At 43.5% G+C, this 21433-nt stretch overlaps 2 protein-coding genes across 2 annotated transcripts in view; both read right to left on the bottom strand.

Annotated features, from left to right (window-relative positions):
- crocc2 (ciliary rootlet coiled-coil, rootletin family member 2) overlaps positions 1 to 15271 on the bottom strand; it is a 35448-nt gene extending 20177 nt beyond the window's left edge. Inside the window, exons 1-9 of the mRNA XM_030791080.1 lie at positions 15215 to 15271; positions 14587 to 14734; positions 14349 to 14473; positions 4390 to 4557; positions 3943 to 4026; positions 3608 to 3714; positions 1781 to 1925; positions 1146 to 1252; positions 364 to 570 (exon numbers count right to left, since the gene is read on the bottom strand). Of these exons, the coding sequence (XP_030646940.1) occupies positions 364 to 570; positions 1146 to 1252; positions 1781 to 1925; positions 3608 to 3714; positions 3943 to 4026; positions 4390 to 4557; positions 14349 to 14473; positions 14587 to 14734; positions 15215 to 15271 (1148 nt within the window). The remainder of the gene's footprint in view (positions 1 to 363; positions 571 to 1145; positions 1253 to 1780; positions 1926 to 3607; positions 3715 to 3942; positions 4027 to 4389; positions 4558 to 14348; positions 14474 to 14586; positions 14735 to 15214) is intronic.
- Positions 15272 to 16133: 862 nt separating this feature from the next.
- On the bottom strand, positions 16134 to 21266 carry klhl30 (kelch-like family member 30). Its single transcript, XM_030791871.1, has 8 exons — positions 21082 to 21266; positions 19510 to 20357; positions 19117 to 19303; positions 18924 to 19010; positions 18033 to 18188; positions 17477 to 17665; positions 16932 to 17077; positions 16134 to 16642 (listed from the first exon to the last, which is right to left on the bottom strand). The coding sequence occupies exons 2-8, from the start codon at positions 20317 to 20319 to the stop codon at positions 16397 to 16399; spliced, it is 1821 nt and encodes a 606-aa protein (XP_030647731.1). The 5' UTR covers positions 20320 to 20357; positions 21082 to 21266; the 3' UTR covers positions 16134 to 16396.
- Positions 21267 to 21433: the final 167 nt, after the last annotated feature.

The raw sequence follows: 21433 nt of genomic DNA, 5'->3' as shown, positions 1-21433 counted from the left end.
TCAAACATAATATGATGAAAATAATATTATAATGTTTTGCTTACTGCTAAGAGTATGTAATGGCATTCACATTCTGTCTACATACCTTTCTGGCATTCTTCTATTAAAAAATAGCTTTTAACCTCAAATGCCAGCAAAGCAAATTGCGATAAACAAAGTTTCTGATCATTCTGATCATTTGGCTCTTCCCTGTTAATCTCTCTCCCTCTCATTTTTTTCTATTTAAAGCATTTTTTTTTTTAATTTTGGTTGTCAGTAATGTAGAATCATGGCATACAATCCATTATATTTAGTTACATTTCAGGCCAAACAAAGAAATAAACATAATACACGTCAGGCTTAAGGAACCACAGTTATACAGACCTGGAGTTAAGCTCCACTTTCTCTGCATCAAAACGGCCCTGTAGCTGCATGGCTTCCCTCAGCTTGTCGCGAAGCTGTCTCTCCAGCGCTGATACCTCCAGGCCACCAGAGGTGCTGTGTTGAGTCACACTGGCCTCCATATCCATACAAGCCGCATGCAAGCGACGATTCGCAGCTACACACTCCGCACGCATGTCGGAGAGACTCCTGTGGCCATAAAAACATATAATGATCTGGGGAGAATGTGGCAGAGCAATCAAATTGCCACAGATGAAAAAGAGAGCATCCACTTTGTTTGATGGCTGTAATTTAACGAAGCCTCAGATGAAATATTCCGGCCATTACCGGAGATGTCAGATGCCTGAAGGTATTAAATTCTATATTGTGACCCCTGAACAAACCCTTTGAAGCTGAGCAAAGGGCCTCGAACATTATTGTCGGTATCCTTGTGTTGAGTAGTCCGCATTACAGCAAATTACTCAACACTGATCATAGAGTTTAAACACAACACAGGCCTCAGCAAGTCCTCAGCATCCTGCGTCTTATCCTGATGGATGGCTCAGAGCTGGCTTACAAGGCCTTTAAAACATTATTTCCCCCAGAGGAGGAGAAGGGAGGGAGGGGGGGGGGGGGGGTTACCAACAGGGTGAAGGGGGAAGGGTAATAGGAACAACCTACTGGGCTTTGATCCCAGGCAGGGATAAATGGACTCCAATTTGGGGGGTAAAGCCAAGGGACAGGGATGGTGCTCTGCGGCTGTTCTGGCTGAATGCCACGCTCACCTGTCAGCGAAGGCCCTCAGCTGAGTGAAGGAGCTGCGGATACAGGCGGCCTGGCGCCACAGCGCCCGCACCCGTGTCTGATCGCGGCCCAGCCGGGAGGCACTCATCTGGGGGAAACAAGAGACACGAGAAGGGGGAGGGGGTGGGGTGGGGTGGAGCGCTTGGTTGGATGGGCTTGTTATCCGAGAGATCAGGGTAAGATATTTATCCAAGAGACGTTCTCGTTACACATAGATTAATAGGCATGAACATACATACACAGATCACATGGATACCAAGTATGCACATACACATAGAATAAATGCACAGTATACACAGTACAGCACGCAAGTCTTCACTGTATGTGGCTGGATGCAGTTTGTGTGTCTGATCTGGCCAGATGTTTGCAACCATGAATTCTCACTCATTTTTTTCCAAATGATTGGAATGTTTTCACAGGAAACAACAGCTGAGAAAATCGCAACAGTGATTTAAAACAAAGACAGCGTCCAGACTGACAAAACAGGCGCTGAAATTCCATGAGTTCCAGAGTTGAGTTTCATTGGGCTGGACTGAGGAGAGATTTTCCTTCAATTGTGGACTTGGATAATAGCACATAGACTGCAGACCTCTCTCTCTCTCTCTCTCTCTCTCACCTCCTGCTCGCGGCGTAGGCGCATGTCCTTTTGCTCCACCTCCTCCCTGGCTTTCCGCAGGCTGTCCATCAGGCCCTGATTGGCAGTGTTGGCCTGCTCCAGCTGTTCTCGAAGCAAAGCATTCACCTGGCTGAGTCCAGCACATCTGAGGAACAGAACACACTGGTCAATTTCAGCATGCATTGACCTGGGCCAAACCCTGAGACTATCAGCCTGTTATACCGCCGACAAAATCGCTCCTTCTCTAAAAAGACCGTTGACTCAAATCCCACACCTCCATTCCTTGCTTCATCATTTCATAATTACAACCCTCCATCATTCGGCCTCTGTATCGTTTCTTCGTTTATGGGCTTGTAAAGGCTGCATTCAGCGCCAACCATGCTTGTGGGGTGAATACGCGTGACAGTTTTATAAAGTCGATGTCAGCTCTGGCACAAAGTCGATGTCAGCTTGGGCCTAATTGCCACCAGATTTGCTTGTCAAGTTGTTTGCAGTGATGTTTACATCATATGAGTGTCGACGCCCAGAAACAGCAAACAGTGCCAGGGCATGATGATGAAGTGAGGGTAAGCAACATGAAAAAGAGAATGAAAAGAAAGAAAGAAAGGAAGAAAGAAAGAAAGAAAGAGTATGTTGAATAACATCCCTAAGCATCGCTCTCGGCTACAATTATAGGGTCATGCTGAGAACAGACAGACAGATGGAAAGAACGATCGACTCAGTGGTGATCAGGCTCCGAGAGACCAGATGAAGTCCCTAAAGCAGGAAAGGGTACAACTCAAACCACACAAGATGTACAGCAATTCAAGAGGACAGCACTTTACACCTGACCCCAAGACCCGATTTCTTCCAGTGACAATGAATACAAGAAAACTGAGACATTGAACTAGACAGAAAGGGACTGGATCATTTATCGGTGAAGACAGTGAGAAGGTGGCTGGGCAGCACTGACACTGAGATGTAAAGAGAGGTGGGAAGGTGAGGTAAAATGTGCAATAAGTGCTTCAGTTCACTTCAAAAAACGTAACTCAGCAAATGAAAAGCAGCAGCGGTAAGAAGATCCATTCATTGAATTTCAGTGGTAAGAGAGAGTCCATTCACTGAATTTCAATCATTTCCGTGAGTTGAAATGAACCGATCCAAACTCTGATTTAAGTAAAGTCTGCGAGACTGTTCTTCGCTGAGGATTTTTTCCAGCTGCGAGCGATAGAAAAAGAGAGAGAATAATTAGAGGAAAGTCATTTTGGGCAAGCTCTCTGGCATCTGCTCCGGCGATTTCAGTTAGAGACGTATTAAATCTAAGCTCTTTAAATGGTGGCATCAGGTGGGGAGGTCAGCCTGCTTTCGGAGTTAGGCAGGGAAAGCAGAAAACCCGACTGGCTGACACAGTCATGCTAAGCGACTCTGACAGACTGGACAGTGAAAACATATCCTCTAGCCAGAGCTGTCGTTTTTACCCTTCAAACCCATGGGAAGTCCATGTAGAGTTTTGGGAAGAGGATACCACATGTTTCTGAGAAACACTCACGTTTTTGTTCTGTTTCTCAATGAAAGAAAAGAAGAGGGAAGAAAAAAAAAGAGGAATATGTATCTATGAGGCTGTGTCTCATTTTTGGTAATTTATGACCTCACAGTCAGCTCCAAACAGTGACTCCCTACTTGCTTTCTGGCTTTGTGTTTTGCTCATCATCTTTCTGTGAAGTTCTGTCACTCTCGTTCCCCTTCCATCTCTTTCCCTCCCCCTCTCTCTCTCATACCACCTCTCCTGCTATCTCTTCAGCCCAGAGCTCCGCGGTGGCTGTCAGACACTCCGAAAAAAACACCGACCTCTTTTGTTCCTCTTTCAGCAGGGCAAGTTTGTTCTGGACGTCCAGGCTCAGTTCCTGCTCCGTGCGATGGAGCCGATGGGAGGAAGAATCCAAGTGGGACTGCAGCTAAAACCAATCAACAAAAAAACATTCAAATTACACTCGGCACACCATTAGAGCCTATGAATCCTCTCTCATTATTTTCAAATGAATATTATCAATAGCATATGAACCTACCAAGCTTTAGGACACAAGAACAGATTGAACTGTCTTTATTTTACAGAGGCATTTTCATTGGTTCAGCGAAAAAAAAAAAAAAATGACTGACAGGTAGACCATCGAATCACAGCTTACGGAGAGGCGAAGCTTCTCTGACTCTGAGGTTTTCTCCAACACTTGCTGCTCCAATTCCCCACATCTCTTCTTATACTGGAGCACCTGGAGATATGCCACGTTACAAGAAACCTCAGACTAACTACAGTATAACCTTGTAGCTTATGGAATGATGACGTACAGAAATGATGAAATGTTTGAACTGTTGTCACACAAAGCCAAAAACATTTTAATTGTCACAACATGTCACAGCTGATATGACACATAGTGTTCGTTTATGAAACAACAGCATCCTGCACAGCTGTGTCATTTGATTCATAACAACTGTTGAAAGTCATGCCAATTTATAAAACTGTCTGAAGTTACAAATGCTACTGTACAGCGGCGTCTATCTATGTTGACATGCACTGTGTATTATCTTCGCTGACATGCACAGCATAATGTGTTTGAACATGAGTGTTACGGGACCTTGGCCTGTAGCTTGTGCACTAGCTGGGTTTGTCTCTGTTGCCTTTCCTGAAAAGCCTGTAGTTTGAGCCTGTGCGCTCTGCTCTCGTCTCTCAAGTGTCGCTGCTCCACCGACAAAATGCTGTCCTGGTCTGAATCCCCTGACTGCAATGCTAGCATCTGCTCAAGCTGTTAGGAGACACAAAGACACACACACACACACACACACGCACGCACACAAACACACAAACAAGTGCACACACACACCCACACACTCACATAAGTGCATGCTGAACACACCACACTGGTGACTTTGGTGTGTTTGTGTGTGTGTGTGTGTGTGTGTTTGTGTGTGTGTGTGTGTGTGCGTGTGTGTGTGCACGTGCTTCTTTTATTTGTAAACGTTCCCCGGGAGAAACATTTAACCATACACCCATGAGGACACGAAACACAACGTGTAAGATATTTAATTGTGCTGAGACTTTGCGCTCTCATCAAAACACAGGACTGACCCATTCAGAGAACCATTGTGTGCTCACAGAGTGGATTAGTTCTCCCCAAACTCTCATCTTCTGTTCGTGGATCTTCAATCTCAATGTCCCGTAACCTCTCCAACCCCAAACACCCCCCCTCCAACCCACACGCATCCCTCCATCTCATCCCATCTTGACTCTGGTGCCAGACACCCAGTCCCCTCTAACACAAACCACATGTTCCTCTGAATACTGCAACACACTGCCCCAGTTGACTTAAGGAGAGAAAGAGGAAGAGAGCGAGGGGAGAGAGAGAGAGAGAGGGAGAAGGAGAGTGAGGGAGAAAGTAGGGGACAGCAAAAGACCCCCCTTTGCTTCACTCAAACATATGCACTTACACACACACACACACACACAACCATACACTACCTAACATCATCCAACTCATGTGCCGACACACCATCCCTCCACCCGACCACATCTCGACTGTTAATCTCTGTAGCAGGCTGCGTGAGAAACTGGGACAATGATCCCCCTGTTCCTCTCCACGGGAGCCTAGAGGCGACCCAAACCTTAATAGAACATTTTCAAACAGGCCTTCTGAGGGCTTTTACTCCACAAACTACAAAGAAGGGGGCACACTCACACCCCAGTAGGAGCAGCTTCAGGGGGTTTGGAAGGACTGAAAGAGAACAGGGGCTGTGTTTTTATGACCTGTTGTTAAGGTGACAGTTTTTGGGATTGAGTAAAAACATGGGCGGAGGACAAAGAGAGAGAAAGAGAGAGAGAGAGAGAAAGCAAAAGAAAAAGAAAGAGAGAGAACGAAAGTGAGTCAGTGGCCGCAGAGGCTGCTATGTTTAAAGCATCGTGGAAAACCAGCTGTGCACAACACTATCGATTATGTGTGTTTGCAACTATTTTGGCACAATTAGTGGCAATTTGTTGCTGCCGCACACAAGACAGGGAACCGTTTTGTTCGACGTGAAAACATGAATACATGGCATTTGCACACTTTGCTCATTTACTGCAATGCTTTGAAACACATATGGGGATCGTTGGAACTGTGCGATACTGCTCAAGAAAGCTTCAACTTTGGCAGTAACATAAAGAGTATACCACAATGAAAGAGCTGTGTTCTGGAGGACAGAGCAGAACGAGCCTTTGTGTATCTGGATCCCTTTATGAGTTAATGTAAATTACATAAATCATACAGTACTTTAGACCTGAAACCGGCTGTGATTAGGAAGGTCTTTTCTTATCGATATAAGAGGCTTTGCTCAAACTTTCAGCTTAATGTGCCCAAATTTGGATTTTCTCCCTCATATGTAACGCAGATTGAATGTTTGCACAGCAATGTCAACAGAAGGGAGGGAGAAAAAAGCGGAGTTGCATTTTTTTACTTCCGATTGGAACCACATTTGTGGTACAAAATCTGAATCCTATCCATGTGGCTTGTATGTGATCTGAGCAAGAGTGAGAAGCATCAAAACCAAACGGTACAATGGTTAATGTGGTTAAAGGGTTTTTTTGTTGTTGTTGTTGTTGTTTTTTTATCTCTCTCCACTCTTTATTTGCTTCTTGTGGGTAATTCTAAGGATAATAGTTTATACTGAAATTGTATATTGGTCCCTTTCAAAAGTGAACACGAACACAAAAAAACAAAAAAATCTTCCAGTCTGGAGTTAAGTGCAATGTAAACAAAACCAAAGGAGTTCAGTGCTGGAAACACCTCAGTGAACAACAATACCGCTGAAATCTTTAAGCAATGTTTTACAATGGGTTTTGCTGTCACCACCCGCAAGCCATGAGACACACAATAAAATTAAGTAAAATATCCAAAAACACGTATATCCACAAAAAAAAAAAGAAAAGAAAAAAATTGTATTTCTAATTAGTGCTTCGTAATATTATTTTGGAGAGTTATTTCTTTACTGCCTGGACCTTAAAAACACGCGTGAGTGAACGTATTTGCAGAGGACAACGCCGTCAACATTCTGTTCACACTCATCTGTATCAGAGCTTGTCTCCATAAATTCCAGCAAGTACTTCTTTCCTTTGAGTGTCATAATGATACTTGAGGAGACTTAGGGTCTCAAAGGACAGGTATGTCAAGAGACGCAGAGTCAAGAGATATGACCCGGGTTGGCTAGTCCCATACCTTTTAAGTATATGCTCATGATCACGTTCCACTCTCCTGGGTGGCTAACACACTGTCAGCCTCAGTGTCTTTAACATGTCACTGACTCTTAAAGTTGAACAAAAGATAGACCTCATGAACTCAGTTTCATACAAGAACAGCTCCTCTTGTGGGGGAGGGAGGGGGGCACGAAGCTGCATTATGACGAATGACGCAATGACACCTCTGTCGCCATTTAATCCCTCCAGCTTGAGGCGTTAAGTAAACCCAGGGTAAAGTGACGGGCACTGAAGATGAGAGTTCTTCTTTTTTCTCTTTCATCTCTCAGCCAATGGGCCTGCCACCGGTTTGGAGTGAGTTCATTTTGGGGAACGCTGTCACAAATATCTAGAAGAATCTGAAAGTGCACTCAGATGTTCCTGTCAGTCGCCACCCAATAGTCAGGGCGTACTTGACAGTTGTCACGGGCATTGCGTGCAATTTGTATTGTCATCGGGATGAAAAGACACTGCGGTCTGCTAACATTATCAAAGCAATAAATCCCCCGGTGATGGTAAAATCCTCAGTGTGACGCTGGGTTTACTTGAAGAGAGAGACACACACACACACACACACCCTCACCCCCAGCTAATTACTGACAGCACAGAAGAGATGTAAGAGAGGTAAATTTAAAGTCACTGAGTCACTTAAGTTTTCATTAAACTCTCTCTGACCTCTCCACACTCAGGAGATCAGTATCTAAAGAGTCCATATTATCTCTATGCAGAGTTGCAAGGCCTCTGACATTGAGTTGTGCTTTTAGCTTCATAACAACTGCATATGTTACACTAAAGCGTTTGCAGGCTAACAGAAACATCGCGTCGACAGTACAGCAGAGCGTCCGGGTTCAGAGCTAAATACTGGCTCATTTTTCATACAGTGTGAAGACTCGTAAGAACACACGCTCTCCTGTTAGTACAGATTTGGCTCTGTGCCAGAGAGCTGCCTCCACACAGAAACACAGCACAGCAGAGTCAGCTTTACGACTGCTCCCTGGTCAGCTGTAACACAGGAGGCCTGGGGCTGCATCAGATTAGCCATGAGAGAGAGAGAGAGAGAGAGAGAGAGAGAGAGAGTGAGTAAGTTAAGGCTGGGGTGAGGAGAAGGGAGTAAAAGAGACCACCACCCTTTCACTCCCTTTGTCATTGGCATCATTAAATCCTCCCTCCAAAAAACATTTAAAGGGATAAAGAGTGAAGCACGTCCTTTCCTCACACACTAACACATGTCTCCCACACACCCAAAGACACACACACACTCACACACACGCACACACACACACACGCACACGCACGCCCCTACACAATGAAAGGACTTCCATCTATAATAACGTGTCCCTAATTCTCAGGAGTGAACACACGCTACGCCCAGGCTTTTAAAGGACCTTTGCAGAAGAAAACGGCCCTCCACTGTGGCCCTGGAGGCCCTTTAAAGATCACGGGGCCTCCGTCCTCGTTTACACGCCTGCAATCTGAGGACGCCTACTGACATTTTACAATAACGGTCAACACGACACACAATTTATACTACAGCAGCCTTCCTGGGCGTGTTTTTATATACTGCCATATGTTTTCCACCCACATATCTACTCAACGTTTCTTCGTTTCTTGTTGCCTCTATGCAATGTGTTTTGAGTTAGCATTTTTATATTACTTGATATTTATGATTTGTGCCACTCCTCGTATTGTCTCATTTGATAAATATTTCAAAATACATCAAGGAGCGATACTTGCTTTGATTCATCCGCCAGTAACCAATGAGAGAGAGAGAGAGAGAGAGAGAGAGAGAGAGAGAAAGAGAACTGAAGGCCCCTGAAAACATTTTGCATGAGGGTCAAAGGCTCATTCGCAAGGTACTGTTTCTTTTCTTCAGGTTTTCATATTTGAGGTTCTAAATGAATCCACTTAATATGTTTATACAGAATCATCTCTCAGTAAAAACATATCAGTAACACTTCATTTGAGATAGCCACCGGGACATGTCAACAGCAGTGTCACTGTCATGATGTGTGGCCTCAGGGCATGACCTGCACTGATATTATGGTATATTCATTGTGTTAACTCCACTATGACATACATGACAATACAATGCTGACATAAGACATCATGAAAACTGTACTGTGGGAAAACACATTACACATTTAACATTAGAGGTCATGAACAGGGACGACACATCATAAGAAATATTGCTTGACATAGCCATTAACATTTCATGAGCAGTATATAAACTAAATTGTTACCAATTTACCAAATGAAGGGTTTAAGTAATTATTCATTGGGTTTACGTTAATGTATGTAAATATACATGCTCCCCTTCGCGCGGACTAACGGTAATGGATCAGGCATTTCTGACAAGCAGGGACGACGATGGCTTCCTTTAACCAATTCATCTCACGCCTTTTGCTGATTTCACTGAATGTCTGACTTAAGCATGGCTAAGTGACTCCAGCCAGAACCATCCAACCACATCAGTGTGCCGCTGAGAGCTGCTGCTTATCCACACCTGGAACACACCTGCAACCTCTTTCTCTCTGTCTCTCTTTCACTGACACCCATGCTCATGAGCACATATGCGCACACACACACACACACACACACACATACACACAGCATCTAAGGGGTTACAGCTGTGAGTGTTTTTCTCTGGCTTGGCTGAAACCCAGAGGCTTAATAAAGGGAATTAATGTAGTGAACTATCTGTCATATTCTTAAACACAGCTGGAGCGGATGTCCATTCCCCTCTTCCATTCCCCTACCCCTCCTCCTCTAACCTATCGTACTCCAACTAACCACCCCCTAATACACACACACACCCATACACACACACACACACACACACACACACACACACGCGGTACTCCTTCGCTGCAGCCCCTTTGGAGCGTGAGACCAGTGAACGAGACCCAGCTGATTGTGAAAGCTGTTTTTGCAGCGTCACTGTGATTACACAATACAGGAAAACAAACAGAGAGTTCAGGAGCGGACCCGAACTCAGGGGCCCTCTGAGGACCCCACAGGACCCCGGCGCTAGTGAAGATCAGTTGCCATGGTGCACTGTTTGGTCAAGGTGACAGCTGTTGGGACGTAGCAGGGCGTGTCTCTATGGATGTGTGTGTATGTGTGTGTGTGTGTGTGTGTGTGTGTTTATGCCTGAGGCACAGGGTGTCACACTTCTATGATGCAAAGACATACACACACACACACACGCATGCACACACACATGCACACACACGCACACACATACGCGTGCACACACACACACACACACACGCACACACACACACATACACAGACATACACACACACACTCACTCACATATTTGGCCCTGCATGTGCTGGGATTGCATCATCTCAGCAAACAATAACACTCACTGCCTCCTGCAAAGGACACAAACATTCCACCGCACACACATACACACACGCATGCATACACGCATGCACACAGCCCTGAAAAACAAATATACACATGTATACACAGGAGAAGTGCCTCACGACTTACGACTCTGAAAAGAAAAATGCAACAGCATAAATCAAAGCTCAATCAAAATATGGCAAAACAAACGCTTTCTTAGAAGTCCATGTTCAGCTGTTCCCACAACAACAAAAAAAAAAAGAGAAAATGAAAAAGAAATATGAGAGGAAACAGCTGAGAGAGAAAAAGTGAGAAGAGGTGGAGAGGGAGAGAGAGAGAGGGAGAAAGGGAGCGAGAGAGAGAGAGAGAGAGAGAGAGAGAGGGAGAGAAGTTGGTGGTGGAGGGTGGATGGTGGAAAGAGATAAAGGCAAAATTTTATTAAACATAGCAAGCACACTGGGATGGGCCTCGGTGCCCTCTTTAGAGGAGCTTCACTCTCTCTGGAGACAGATCATCATTTTTTACAAGTTTAACACAGCTGACAGAGTTGGCCTCCCTGGCTTAGCTCCACTCGCACCGCCGCATGGGTGAATAGCTTTATGGAGGCAAGGAAAAACAAATGGGAAACAAGGAGGGGTTAGGAGAAAAACAGTAGGGACAGTAACACTATCATCCTCCTCCCCACACAAAAATGTATCCTTTATCAGCTGTGCTTGCTGGGGGGTGCTGGAACACCATGATAATTGGTAAGAGGCCACAAAATTGAAATGAATATTGGGAATTGAATAAATAAAAAGCTTCATTCGTTTCTGTTGGTGGCTGGCTAGGCGTCTCAAAGAAAGAGGTACGTGTTTAACAGCACACTTTTTCAGCTGGTTTTGCACAGTGTTTCATTTCTTTGATGATTTCATCATATATTTTGTTAGCATTAAGGCTCTCCCACAGAGAGAGAGAGAGAGAGAGAGAGAGAGAGAGAGAGAGAGAGAGGTGAAAAAAAAAACAGCGAGAGTGTTTCTCACCAACTCAATCCAAAACTGCCATAGAACCATAAGATATATACCCACATCATGACCCCCCTCCCTCCTAAATATACACCCACACACTCCTACATAAGCACACACGCAAGCACACATACACAGTCGCAGCGCCTGAGAAACTGCAAGCTGGCTGTTCTCCAGTATAAGCACAGAGAGGTCAGAGGTCGCCTTAACACGGTCCCTATTCGCCTGGGAAGACGCAGCTTCGTAAACTGGGTCAAGGTTTAACTTGGTTCAGGGCCCATTTTCAAGGGGTCACAAAAAAAAACATCACAGTGACTTAACAGAGAGAAACAGAGAGACAGAAGCAGTCTTTAAAGAACTCGTCTCTTTCTCGGCAAATATTTCCCTGAGCGCGCAGAGAGCGTGCGGTATGTGAGAAGACTGGAGTCATTAGTGAATAAGAAAAACTAAAGTGTGTATGGGTACACGTTGTCTGGGTTTTAGTCACTGTCGTGTGCAAGAAAATGAGTTGCCATGTTGATGGATATGGCATATTTCCCTGACATATATGCAACCCCAAAAGCAACGAGAGCTTCGCTCATCAAAAATAAGCATGTAGAAGCGAAATCTGCGGGAACATGGCCAGCTAGAGATGTAAGAACCAGACATATAGTTATCAAAGTCAGTCACTTATGGTATGTTGCCCCGGGATACTGATTAGCAAAAGGCGCTAATGTGTGAAAGTGCCGCAAAGCAATTAAGAACGCATTGAAAACGTTCTGGCAGAGAGAGAGAGAGAGAGAGAGAGTGTGCGTGTGTGTGAATGTGTGCGTGTGAGAGAGAGAGAGAGAGAGAGAGAGAGAGAGAGAGAGAGTGTGCGTGTGTGTGAATGTGTGCGTGTGAGAGAGAGAGAGAGAGAGAGAGTGTGTGTGTGTGTGAGTGAGTGAGAGAGAGAGAGAGAGAGAGAGTGTGTGTCTGTGTGTGTGAGTGAGAGAGAGAGAGAGAGAGAGAGAGAGAGAGAGAGAGAAAGTGTGCGTGTGTGTGATTGCGTGTGCGTGTGTGTGTGTGTGTGTATGTGTTAGTGAGAGAGAGAGAGAGAGAGAGAGAGAGAGAAAGAGAGACAGCGAGAGAGAGAGAGTAGCTGGTATGAACACTGTAGGCAAGATAGAGCAAGGCTTTTTGATTAAGTATTTGATTCATCTCACAACTGCCACAAATGAACTCATAACCATAAACTTATGAGTAGATTAAAAAATAAAACGACTGGAATTTTGTTCAGGATCGCTGAGGCATGATAGCAGTTTACAGTTGTTTATTTGTGGCCTTCCACGCTCTGAAAATGTGTACCTACACCAAAAAAATTTTCACTTTGTCTTTTATTTTCTCACCTTCTTAGTCCACGTTACCATCGCCCCTCAAAACATCCACAGAATAAATAAATAAACAAAAAAAGGGTTATTGATGCCAAGCCATGTTAATGAAGCTTTATTTATAGCTCAAATCTTAAAATAAATTTCAGGAGACTAAGAAAGCGCAGCAGGAGTTCAGTAGGCTTAGGCTGCAGAAAGAGCGCTGTGTTATCACAGACGGAGGCTTTGTAAGAGAATGAAAAATGAGCTTTTTCTTTGCTCCGCAGCCTCTGGAGACAGGGCCAATGACCCTCCAAAATCCCACTCCACCCCCAAAAAAGGAGTCAGAGGGGGCATTTGGGGGTGGGTGAGGGGACAGTGGCACCACATGAGGGAAAAACACTCGCCCCCTACTCACGAGAGTGCGTTTCACAGACCACAAGGAGATCCTTTATGGAGCTCTTAGAAAGAAAAAAAAAAAAAAAGATAATTAATTACATTGGAAACATTGGAGCATTTTGATGCGCGGTTACAAAAATAAAGGGCTCTTTTCTGACTCTCGAACGCAAATACAAGGAAAGGTTACTTAGTCATGAGAATGATATAACGTAACATCATTGTATAAAAGTGTTTTAGCAATGGTGCGTCCATATGTGCATCATCAAAGTGGTTCACAATGGCTGAAGCGTGACTTCAGGCAGAAATAAATATGCATCATTACACGTGATGCCACACGTTTACACATGTCCTTTTGTGGGCCGTGTTTGTTTATCAGGAACTCCAAAGGGCTTCCCTGCTCAGGCTTCCCTTCTCTGATGTTTGCAGTAAGCATATTTCGTTTCAAAGCCATCTGGCCCTCTCGCTCTCTCTCTCTCTCCCTTTCAATCAAATGAACCACTGTTGCCTGTTCCCTTCATCTTCTCTTGAGCACATGCGCATACACACACACACACACACACTCACACACACACACACACACACTCACTCACACACAGCACGCAGATCTGTCCCTCGATCCAAAAATAAAAAACAGAGAAGAGCTCCTTTCCACTTTCACATTATTAGTGCGGTTGGCTCCTCTGATCTCACCCTCTAAATAACAGTAGGACTGCTGAAAGAGGTAAAGTCCAAGCCCACCTTCCTGGAAAGCATAGTTATTATTAATGTGGCCGTTTCAACCTCATAGAAGTTCAGCCATCGGGTTACTCAATCAGATCTCAGCACAGATCAACCAAAAAGAGCATGAAGTCCAGAGGGATATCTGTTAGTGTGGGTTGAGGTGTCCAGATGGATCTGTTGTTACCATGCTAAAAGACAGCTATAGTAGTGCAGTAGCAGCAAAAATCATGCAAAATGTTGTTGAACAAATGAAACTAAGGTGTGTGTGTGTGTGTGTGTGAGTGTGTGTGTGTGTATGAGAGAGAGAGAGAGAGAGAGAGAGAGAGAGAGAGAGGCAAAGAGTTCTTTGTGGTTTATTTTAAGTTAGTTTGACTGAAAATGACTTGTAAGTGCTCAGCAAAACCACCACACTGCACGTGACAGTAAAGATAAACATTTGGTAAGGGATTGACCATAGCATCCTAACATTTATTTGTCAGATCGCTGGAGGTACGAGTGAGTTTTAAATCTCTTAAGAGATCTATGATCCTACCCTGTCAGTGAGTGCTGTTTGTTTTGTGAGGAGTTGGTCCCGGTCCATTCGGGTCTGTGCAAGGAGATCCTTTAGAACTTGGTTCTCCTCCTTTACTGTGATATCAGGGACAGTGCCTCCTGAGGCTGGGAGAAGACAACAGGAGTTGACAAGATACACATGTCAGGAAATTACAGAGAGCCTTCCCTGATTCCCTGTATCACAACTATTAAAGTGTGTGAGTGGACCGTATGCTTACCCCTGGGCTGCCCAGAAAGGTTTTGGGTGATGATCTGGCGTATGCGTGCTGTAACAGGCACGGCTGCAGCATCCTGACCCTCTCCACCTAACGTTAGCAGCTTCTCCTCACCACTGGTGTCTGGATGGAACACTGTCTCCTCCAGTTTCTACACACACACACATACACGCACACACGTGCGCACATTAACACGTGCACAAACACATGCATGCCATCATTACAACTACACAGGGTCAAAACACTTCTTAAAAGGACCCCGTGCAATAACAATCATTGTCTAGTCTTTCGTTTCGTCTTGACCATGAGCTATTTCATTTTACATAAATAATGATTGCCACAATACAGTCTGTGAGTCGAGCAGAGTTTGAATTGCAGGCAACGGCTGAAGGCGATGGAGATATGAATCTTTAAAAGCACCGCTGAACTCACTTGTCCTCAAGTTTCTGAAAAGAACATGAAACTGAGCTTGGGATCGCACTTAATTTACTGACACATTGCAAGCTATCTAAATAATAAACAGCCCTCTCTTCTTTCAATCGGACATGGTTTGTTTTGAATAGGAATTGGCGCAATAACCTGTTTAAGTTACAGGTGTCCAGTATCGATTTACTTGTTTGAAAACACGCACCTGAATCACAGCCTCCAGTCGGGGTGATTGCTCTGCTTGGTCCCCTTGAGAGTTCATTGAGAAAACTGATACACGTCCAAACAACGCTGCAAATACACTGTCGCGTAGAAATGGGACAGGGTATACGATTAAAATGAAATGAAAAAGCTTTAAAGTTAAGCTAGCTATGATTTGCTAAAAGAATCCTAGAATAAAACATCGGAAAAGTACAGTTTTATGGAACAATTTAGATTTAAATGTGCACTGTATTACAGTTTCTGCTATGCTTTTATGTTATGCACTGAAAATATTTAGAAAAAAATGTTCCCTCTCATTGCACAGCTGAACACCTGAGTAAGAAAGCTTGGAAAAGGTAGCAAGCACAACACAGCTCGAGGCAAGACTCAGCGGTTTCTAAGGAGACCGGAAGCTCCCGGGCCGTTGTCATGGGAATAGAACGCTAGCTTTTGCCGTTTCCATAGTTACAAGGACGCACTAGTCCACCGCGTTGAAATGAGTGCAATGATTCCCTTACTCAAGGCTCGTCACTGAGAAAGTTCTGCTGGGGTTAATCATGATCTAAGACATGTTTAAATTTCTAACATTAGGCGGGAATGCACCTTATTGCAGCGGGAGATTAATTAAAACAAATCTCTTTGAAGTTAAGCTGGCTTGGAAAATTGACAAAACAGTGGTTAAGATTTGTATTACTTTCATGGCTTGAAGCGATGTTTGAGTTTCATCATTGATGATAAAAATGCGTTAAATGACGTTAGAACAGTTCAACTTAATTTAATTTTTGCATTTGAGAAATTCATGCAATATATTCCTCTGCATGGAAGATAACAAAGAGATGACACAATACAGATTTTTTTAAAAAGATTTATTGATCAAGAAAAAGCAGTCAAGTGATCATTGTAGCTGCATTTTCTGAGAATGAATTTTAATTTTTATACCTGCCTTTTGTAAAGGAGAGGGTGGGAGTGATCAAACTCATTATTAGACATGATAATTACGCGATAAAACTGAAATTACACCTGCTTACACAAAAACAACTTCAATTACAGAGAACTGACAAAATTCAGGTGAAACAAAGAAGCAAGGGGGTGTGAAATATAAACACTGACCCTGCCTGTCAGTCCATGAGTCCATAAATGAGCTTATCTTTGTAGTTTGTACAAGTATATATGAGAAAAGGTCCTCCTACGTCTCATCAGGGAATGGTTCGGTCCATAAAGTGGCATCCAAGAAGAGCGAACAGCAGCCACTGTAGTGCCATAGCCGGGGTAGGAAGCACTCTACTCTCCAGGTGTTGGAGGCACGATCATACACCTCTACCTCCACACTGTAGTCTCCCTCCATGCCCTTCCAATGCCCCCCAGTGACATAAAGTTGTCCTCCTAACACCAGTAGACCTCCATTTTCATGTAGCATATGGAGGGACTGGACCTGAAGCAATACAGTGTTCTTGTTATTATTGTCACTGTATTGTGATGAAGGGTAATTTGTGCTGTTCTTGGGTAGTTTTGGTACCTTGTCATACTCATAAATACAATATGTCAATTAACAGCGAATTCACCTGGGTTAGATTAGGGTCCTAATGTAACTAAAACTCTAACATTTCCTTTCCCTTGAAAATGATGAACCAGTTAAACTGAATGACAATAGCTGTAAATTGTGGTCACCACAACGTCGACGGCACTCAGCAGCGATGCATTTCACTATGTCGAAAACTCACCTTTTGCCACATGTTGGCTTCTGGATCATATAAATAGACTTTTTTCGTGTTGTCAGCAACCAGATAAATGACTCCATCCATAGAGACAGAGCGAGGAGAGGAAAGATATTTGGGAATGAAGGGAGAGGAGACGATGCTCCAGCTATCTGTGGAGTAAACACAGTATGTTATTAACTTTAATAATATAATGAAAGGTCTTTGGAACTCAGAAGCATGTACGAGTGACTGTAATTGAGCTGAGCCTCTGTAATGCCTTATTACAGCTGTAAATTAAATAAGATGTCAACGGGACCCATGAGAGATGACGCTATTCTAAGTGACTGCATTCAATGGCACACTCATACTTGTGTCCCCACAGGTTTTAGTTCTGTGCAAAGTGCTGAACACAGTTTTGCAGCTCAGATTAACATACTGAGCTACATGTTAAAAACTGCAGTCAAGTTGTTTCTTAGTCGACTCGACTCTCAAATAGGCTTTCCTGGGTGCTAAAAACAAGATATGACACAGTATCAGAGTGGACTCATCCAATTCATGATAACTCTTACCTATCACAGGGTTGTAGCATTGCATGGTCAAGGCATTGTACTTGACAGCACAGGAACCAATCACGTAGAGCTTTCCCAGACATGCTGTGGCAGTGAAGTTAGTCACATATTTCAAAGCTGGACTTATAAAAGCCCAGCTGTTGCTATAGGGGTCATAATGTTCTACCTCAACAAAGTCCATAGTAGTACCTTAGAACAGAGAAGAACAGAGTTAGCCAGTGTGACAGTCAGTAATGTGGTCCAGCTTTACAGCAGATGCCCCAAATACTTGTGCAAGAATTCAGAGTAACTTCTGTAACTACAAAGTAACTACATCTGTCTGTTTTAGCCAGTTATTGACTGATATGGAGACCACAGAGGTTAAATGATATAAAATCTATTGCTAATTTCATATATCCATATGGCAGGGCTGAAGGTTGTAGTGAGGTTGTGATGTGGATCAGACTCTGGCTTATCAGATTAAGCCAAAGGCAGCTTCATCAGAAAGATCTGAAAAAGGTTTCCATTGGGCTGTAGCTTTGGTCGAGCGCAAAGAAAAGAATATTTATTTTCTTACCTCCAATGACATAAATCTCTCCATTCAGTGCTGCCGAGGAATGATTTGTCCTGGGCCGCAGCATTGGGGCCACAGTAACCCACCTCCCTTCTCGAGTAATGTATTTCCAGGTCTCTGTAGTTGACCAGGTGTTGGATTGAGAGCCTCTGGAACCTCCTAAGAGTGAGAAGGAAAAAAAATGTGAGGAGAGAATCTTCTAAAGACAAGCATGAACATTAAATGCTTTAAACTTTTCTAACATCTATCACATCTTCCAAAATAACTTTGGTTACGCTTGATTCCGCTTAATAAGTAAAATTTTGGTCTCACTATGACTAGGTCATGAGTACCATGAACAGAAAAACTCTCCATGGAAAAAATAACAGAGGATTTTTTTTTCTTCTTTTTTTTCCATATTCTTTATAAAGTTAATGGGCTGTTATCAGTTGCGCGGTGGATCCAGTTCTTACAAGAATCTTTCTTGGATTGCCAGTTAGGCAGAAGTGTATTTTCCCTGAGCCTGCCCTGAGCCTCAGATGTAGTGGATGTTCCATTCATGTAGCATACCTCTCCAATGTGTGCAGAATACCCATAAATCCTACTGATCTCCTCTCCAACATGCTCAGGCCTCACAAATGCCTAGAAATACCCAGGCTCAACTGAGGATTTGTTTCTGTTTTCTTGATAAAAATAGAACCAAAATATCTTTCTTCCTCTCCCTCTCTCTCTCTCTCTCTCTCTCCCTCTCTCTTTCTATTTTTTTTGCTCTGTATGTCCCCTCACCCATTCCTTTACACTCTCTCTCTGTTGTTTTCTTTCTCTCTTTCTCTCTTGGGAATGAGCTGGGTTAAAATGTTATAACCAAAAGAGTTTTGATATACAGAAAAAAAAAATTACACCGTACACTCTCACCTGTAACATAAACGTCATTGTTCAAGGAGACGACAGAATAACCCCACTTGTTATAATTAGGAAAATCTGGTAACTGATACCACTGGCCTGCAGAGAAAAAAAGGGAAATTGCCAAAATGAACTTGCTAATTGTAATTAATATTTTGTAAACGATGTGCGTGACAATCACTACAAAGAGGAGAGTAGCTCTCACAAAGCTTTGTATTGTAAAATGCACAGTTCCGAGGGCGTAGTATGGGATCTCTCTCTTCATCCTCCTCATCTTCATCGTCAGAGTCGTCAAGAGAACGACCTCCCATCACAAAGAAGACCTCCTGCAGGTTATGTAGGGCGCTCCGGGATATGTTGTGTTCCGCGTCTCCTGGCTCAGAAGTAGCTTTCTATAAAAGAGAGATTGAACCAAACCAAAGAACCTAACTTCACTGTTAAATGCAATACAAAATCAAGTCACTATCAATCAAACTGATTACATTTTGAAACAGCATTGACAAAACACTACTGGACAAAACATAAGATAAAAATTTACCAAGCTAATCTCGAAAATTTTTTTAGTGAGTTTCTCTAATCCAAAGGAAAAGAAACTCACCTCTCTGTAGACTCTTTCAACAAGATCTCTGCCAGCAGGTGAGGCCTGTACCAGCCTGTCCTTGACAAGAGTTTCACTGAGGTAATCCTGAGGGAGGAGAGAGAGCTTGGCAAGGCCCAACAGCTCTGGCAAGTAACCCAGCCTGACTTCTTCATTGTGTCGGACCCAAGCCAGAGCTGCCTGGACCCGAGAACGATCATCCCGGGTCTGGAGGCCCTCATCAGTGAGGCAGGCTATCAGTCTTTCTTTCTCCATCAACAGAAACTCCTCCTGCTGTAGCACAGCCTCAAAGTTTTCCAGGAGGAAAACCCAAGCTTTTGCCACAACCTCAGGGCAGCCATGAATCTCTCCAAACTCCAGGATGCCTATACAGTTCGAGGCATCGATCTGGTGTTGAAGGTAACGGCTACAGACAGTTCTGACTGCGTGAAACTGAAGCTGACTGGAGGTTCGGATCAGGCCTTCCACATTGCCCTGATTGATGGTCAGCTTGCCCGTGTAGGCAAAGTCCAATAGCGTGCTGAGCACGTCTGGGTCAACTTCCTGGAGTTCCACACGAGCGGAAATGCTTTCCAGAAAGTCCCCAGAGAACATGGAGCGAAAGTAGAGGCTACAAAGAGCCAGGACACCTCTGTGACAGGGGAAGTCCCGTCCACCGGCACTTAAAGTAACATCCACAAGTTTTGGTTGTGAACAAAGAGAACGCAGGCCTTCCAGGATGCTCTGTGGATGAGAGGAAACACAGAAGTCCAGGTCATCCACGTTACGAACCATTTTGCTGTCCTTGGACCCACAATGCCTAACCTTCATTCACTGAGAGCCAATCAGCAACTTAGTTCAGTGTTTACCTGTAGGGAGGGGAGAGGAACATTCTCAGACATTGCATAACAAACTGGGTGATTAGTCAATAGCAAAGTACTTCAGAAATAGATTGGACACATAGGAATTGGATGTCACCAAAGCACACAGTTCAGAAATGAAAATATCAAATAAATTTAACGAGGTTCACAAGGAGGAATTTGTCATGACTGTCCTTTTTCATCAGGCTTACAGGAAAAATGTGGGACATTAGAACAAAAGAACATATTGTATCATGTCCTACACTTTTGGATGCTGTACAGAAAACTTGTTTACAAAGTTCTGAGATGACCATTTGTAAAGGCATGTTGGATTTTGAAATCCTTTTGAAAATTTGTGCGTGGCAGGAACACATTGATTTATGCTCTACTTCAAATGTAGTTACATTTAATGACACTTTTTATTTAAACCTATCAGAAAGTTGTCAGTTTTCAAATTACTCCCATGTTTAGTCATATTTGTGGACAGGAATCTCCTTAACTTGACTAAATTTATTGCTATATCATTTCGCATTGCTGAAAATCATGCGGCACAGACATGGCATGAAGGCATACGAAAGTAAGAATTATCACGTAGTTATTATTTTTGGACTGCATGTAGTTTGTTTATCTAGTAGTGATATTGTCCAGATTCACGTTCCTCTTAAAGTTTAAAGTAACTTCTACCCTCCCCAGAAAAAAGATGAAGCAGATGAAGTAGAAAATCAGAACTTGCCTGAGAGATAAATGAAGGCTGGGATCACACATTATTTTGGAAAAATATTCCATATATCACGGAAGCTTGTTGTTACTCTGTGAAGTTGAAGTCACACTGAGGTCTTTTGTCGAGTCACTGGGACAGCAAGCTTGTCGTTCACTATGCTATTTTTAGGCCCGGCAGACATGGGAGGCTAAAATCAGATTGTAAACGGCATGGGTTCAGCTACCACCTGCTCTTAAAGACATACATACACACACTCACATGCACTAAGGACAGTCACATGATATTTCTTTCAATCATTACAGTCGTCAACTACTGAAAACAGATGCTTAGTACAGCAAATTACATCACCACCAAAACATGTGAC

Source organism: Chanos chanos, chromosome 14, assembly GCF_902362185.1.
Source record: "Chanos chanos chromosome 14, fChaCha1.1, whole genome shotgun sequence".
NCBI lineage: Eukaryota > Metazoa > Chordata > Actinopteri > Gonorynchiformes > Chanidae > Chanos > Chanos chanos.
The sequence above is the reverse complement of the archived record's forward strand: the minus strand, read 5'-3'. Positions and strand labels throughout refer to the sequence as shown.

What these genes read in the sequence shown, in the direction of transcription:
- klhl30 (XM_030791871.1), bottom strand. Translation starts at nt 20,319, where the DNA reads ATGAAGGTTAGGCATTGTGGGTCCAAGGACAGCAAAATGGTTCGTAAC. An exon ending in ATTTTACAATACAAAGCTTT is followed by an intron (nt 19,011 to 19,116) that starts GTGAGAGCTACT and finishes TTTTCTCTGCAG; the next exon opens with GCCAGTGGTATCAGTTACCA. An exon ending in AAGCCAACATGTGGCAAAAG is followed by an intron (nt 16,643 to 16,931) that starts GTGAGTTTTCGA and finishes GTATTGCTTCAG; the next exon opens with GTCCAGTCCCTCCATATGCT.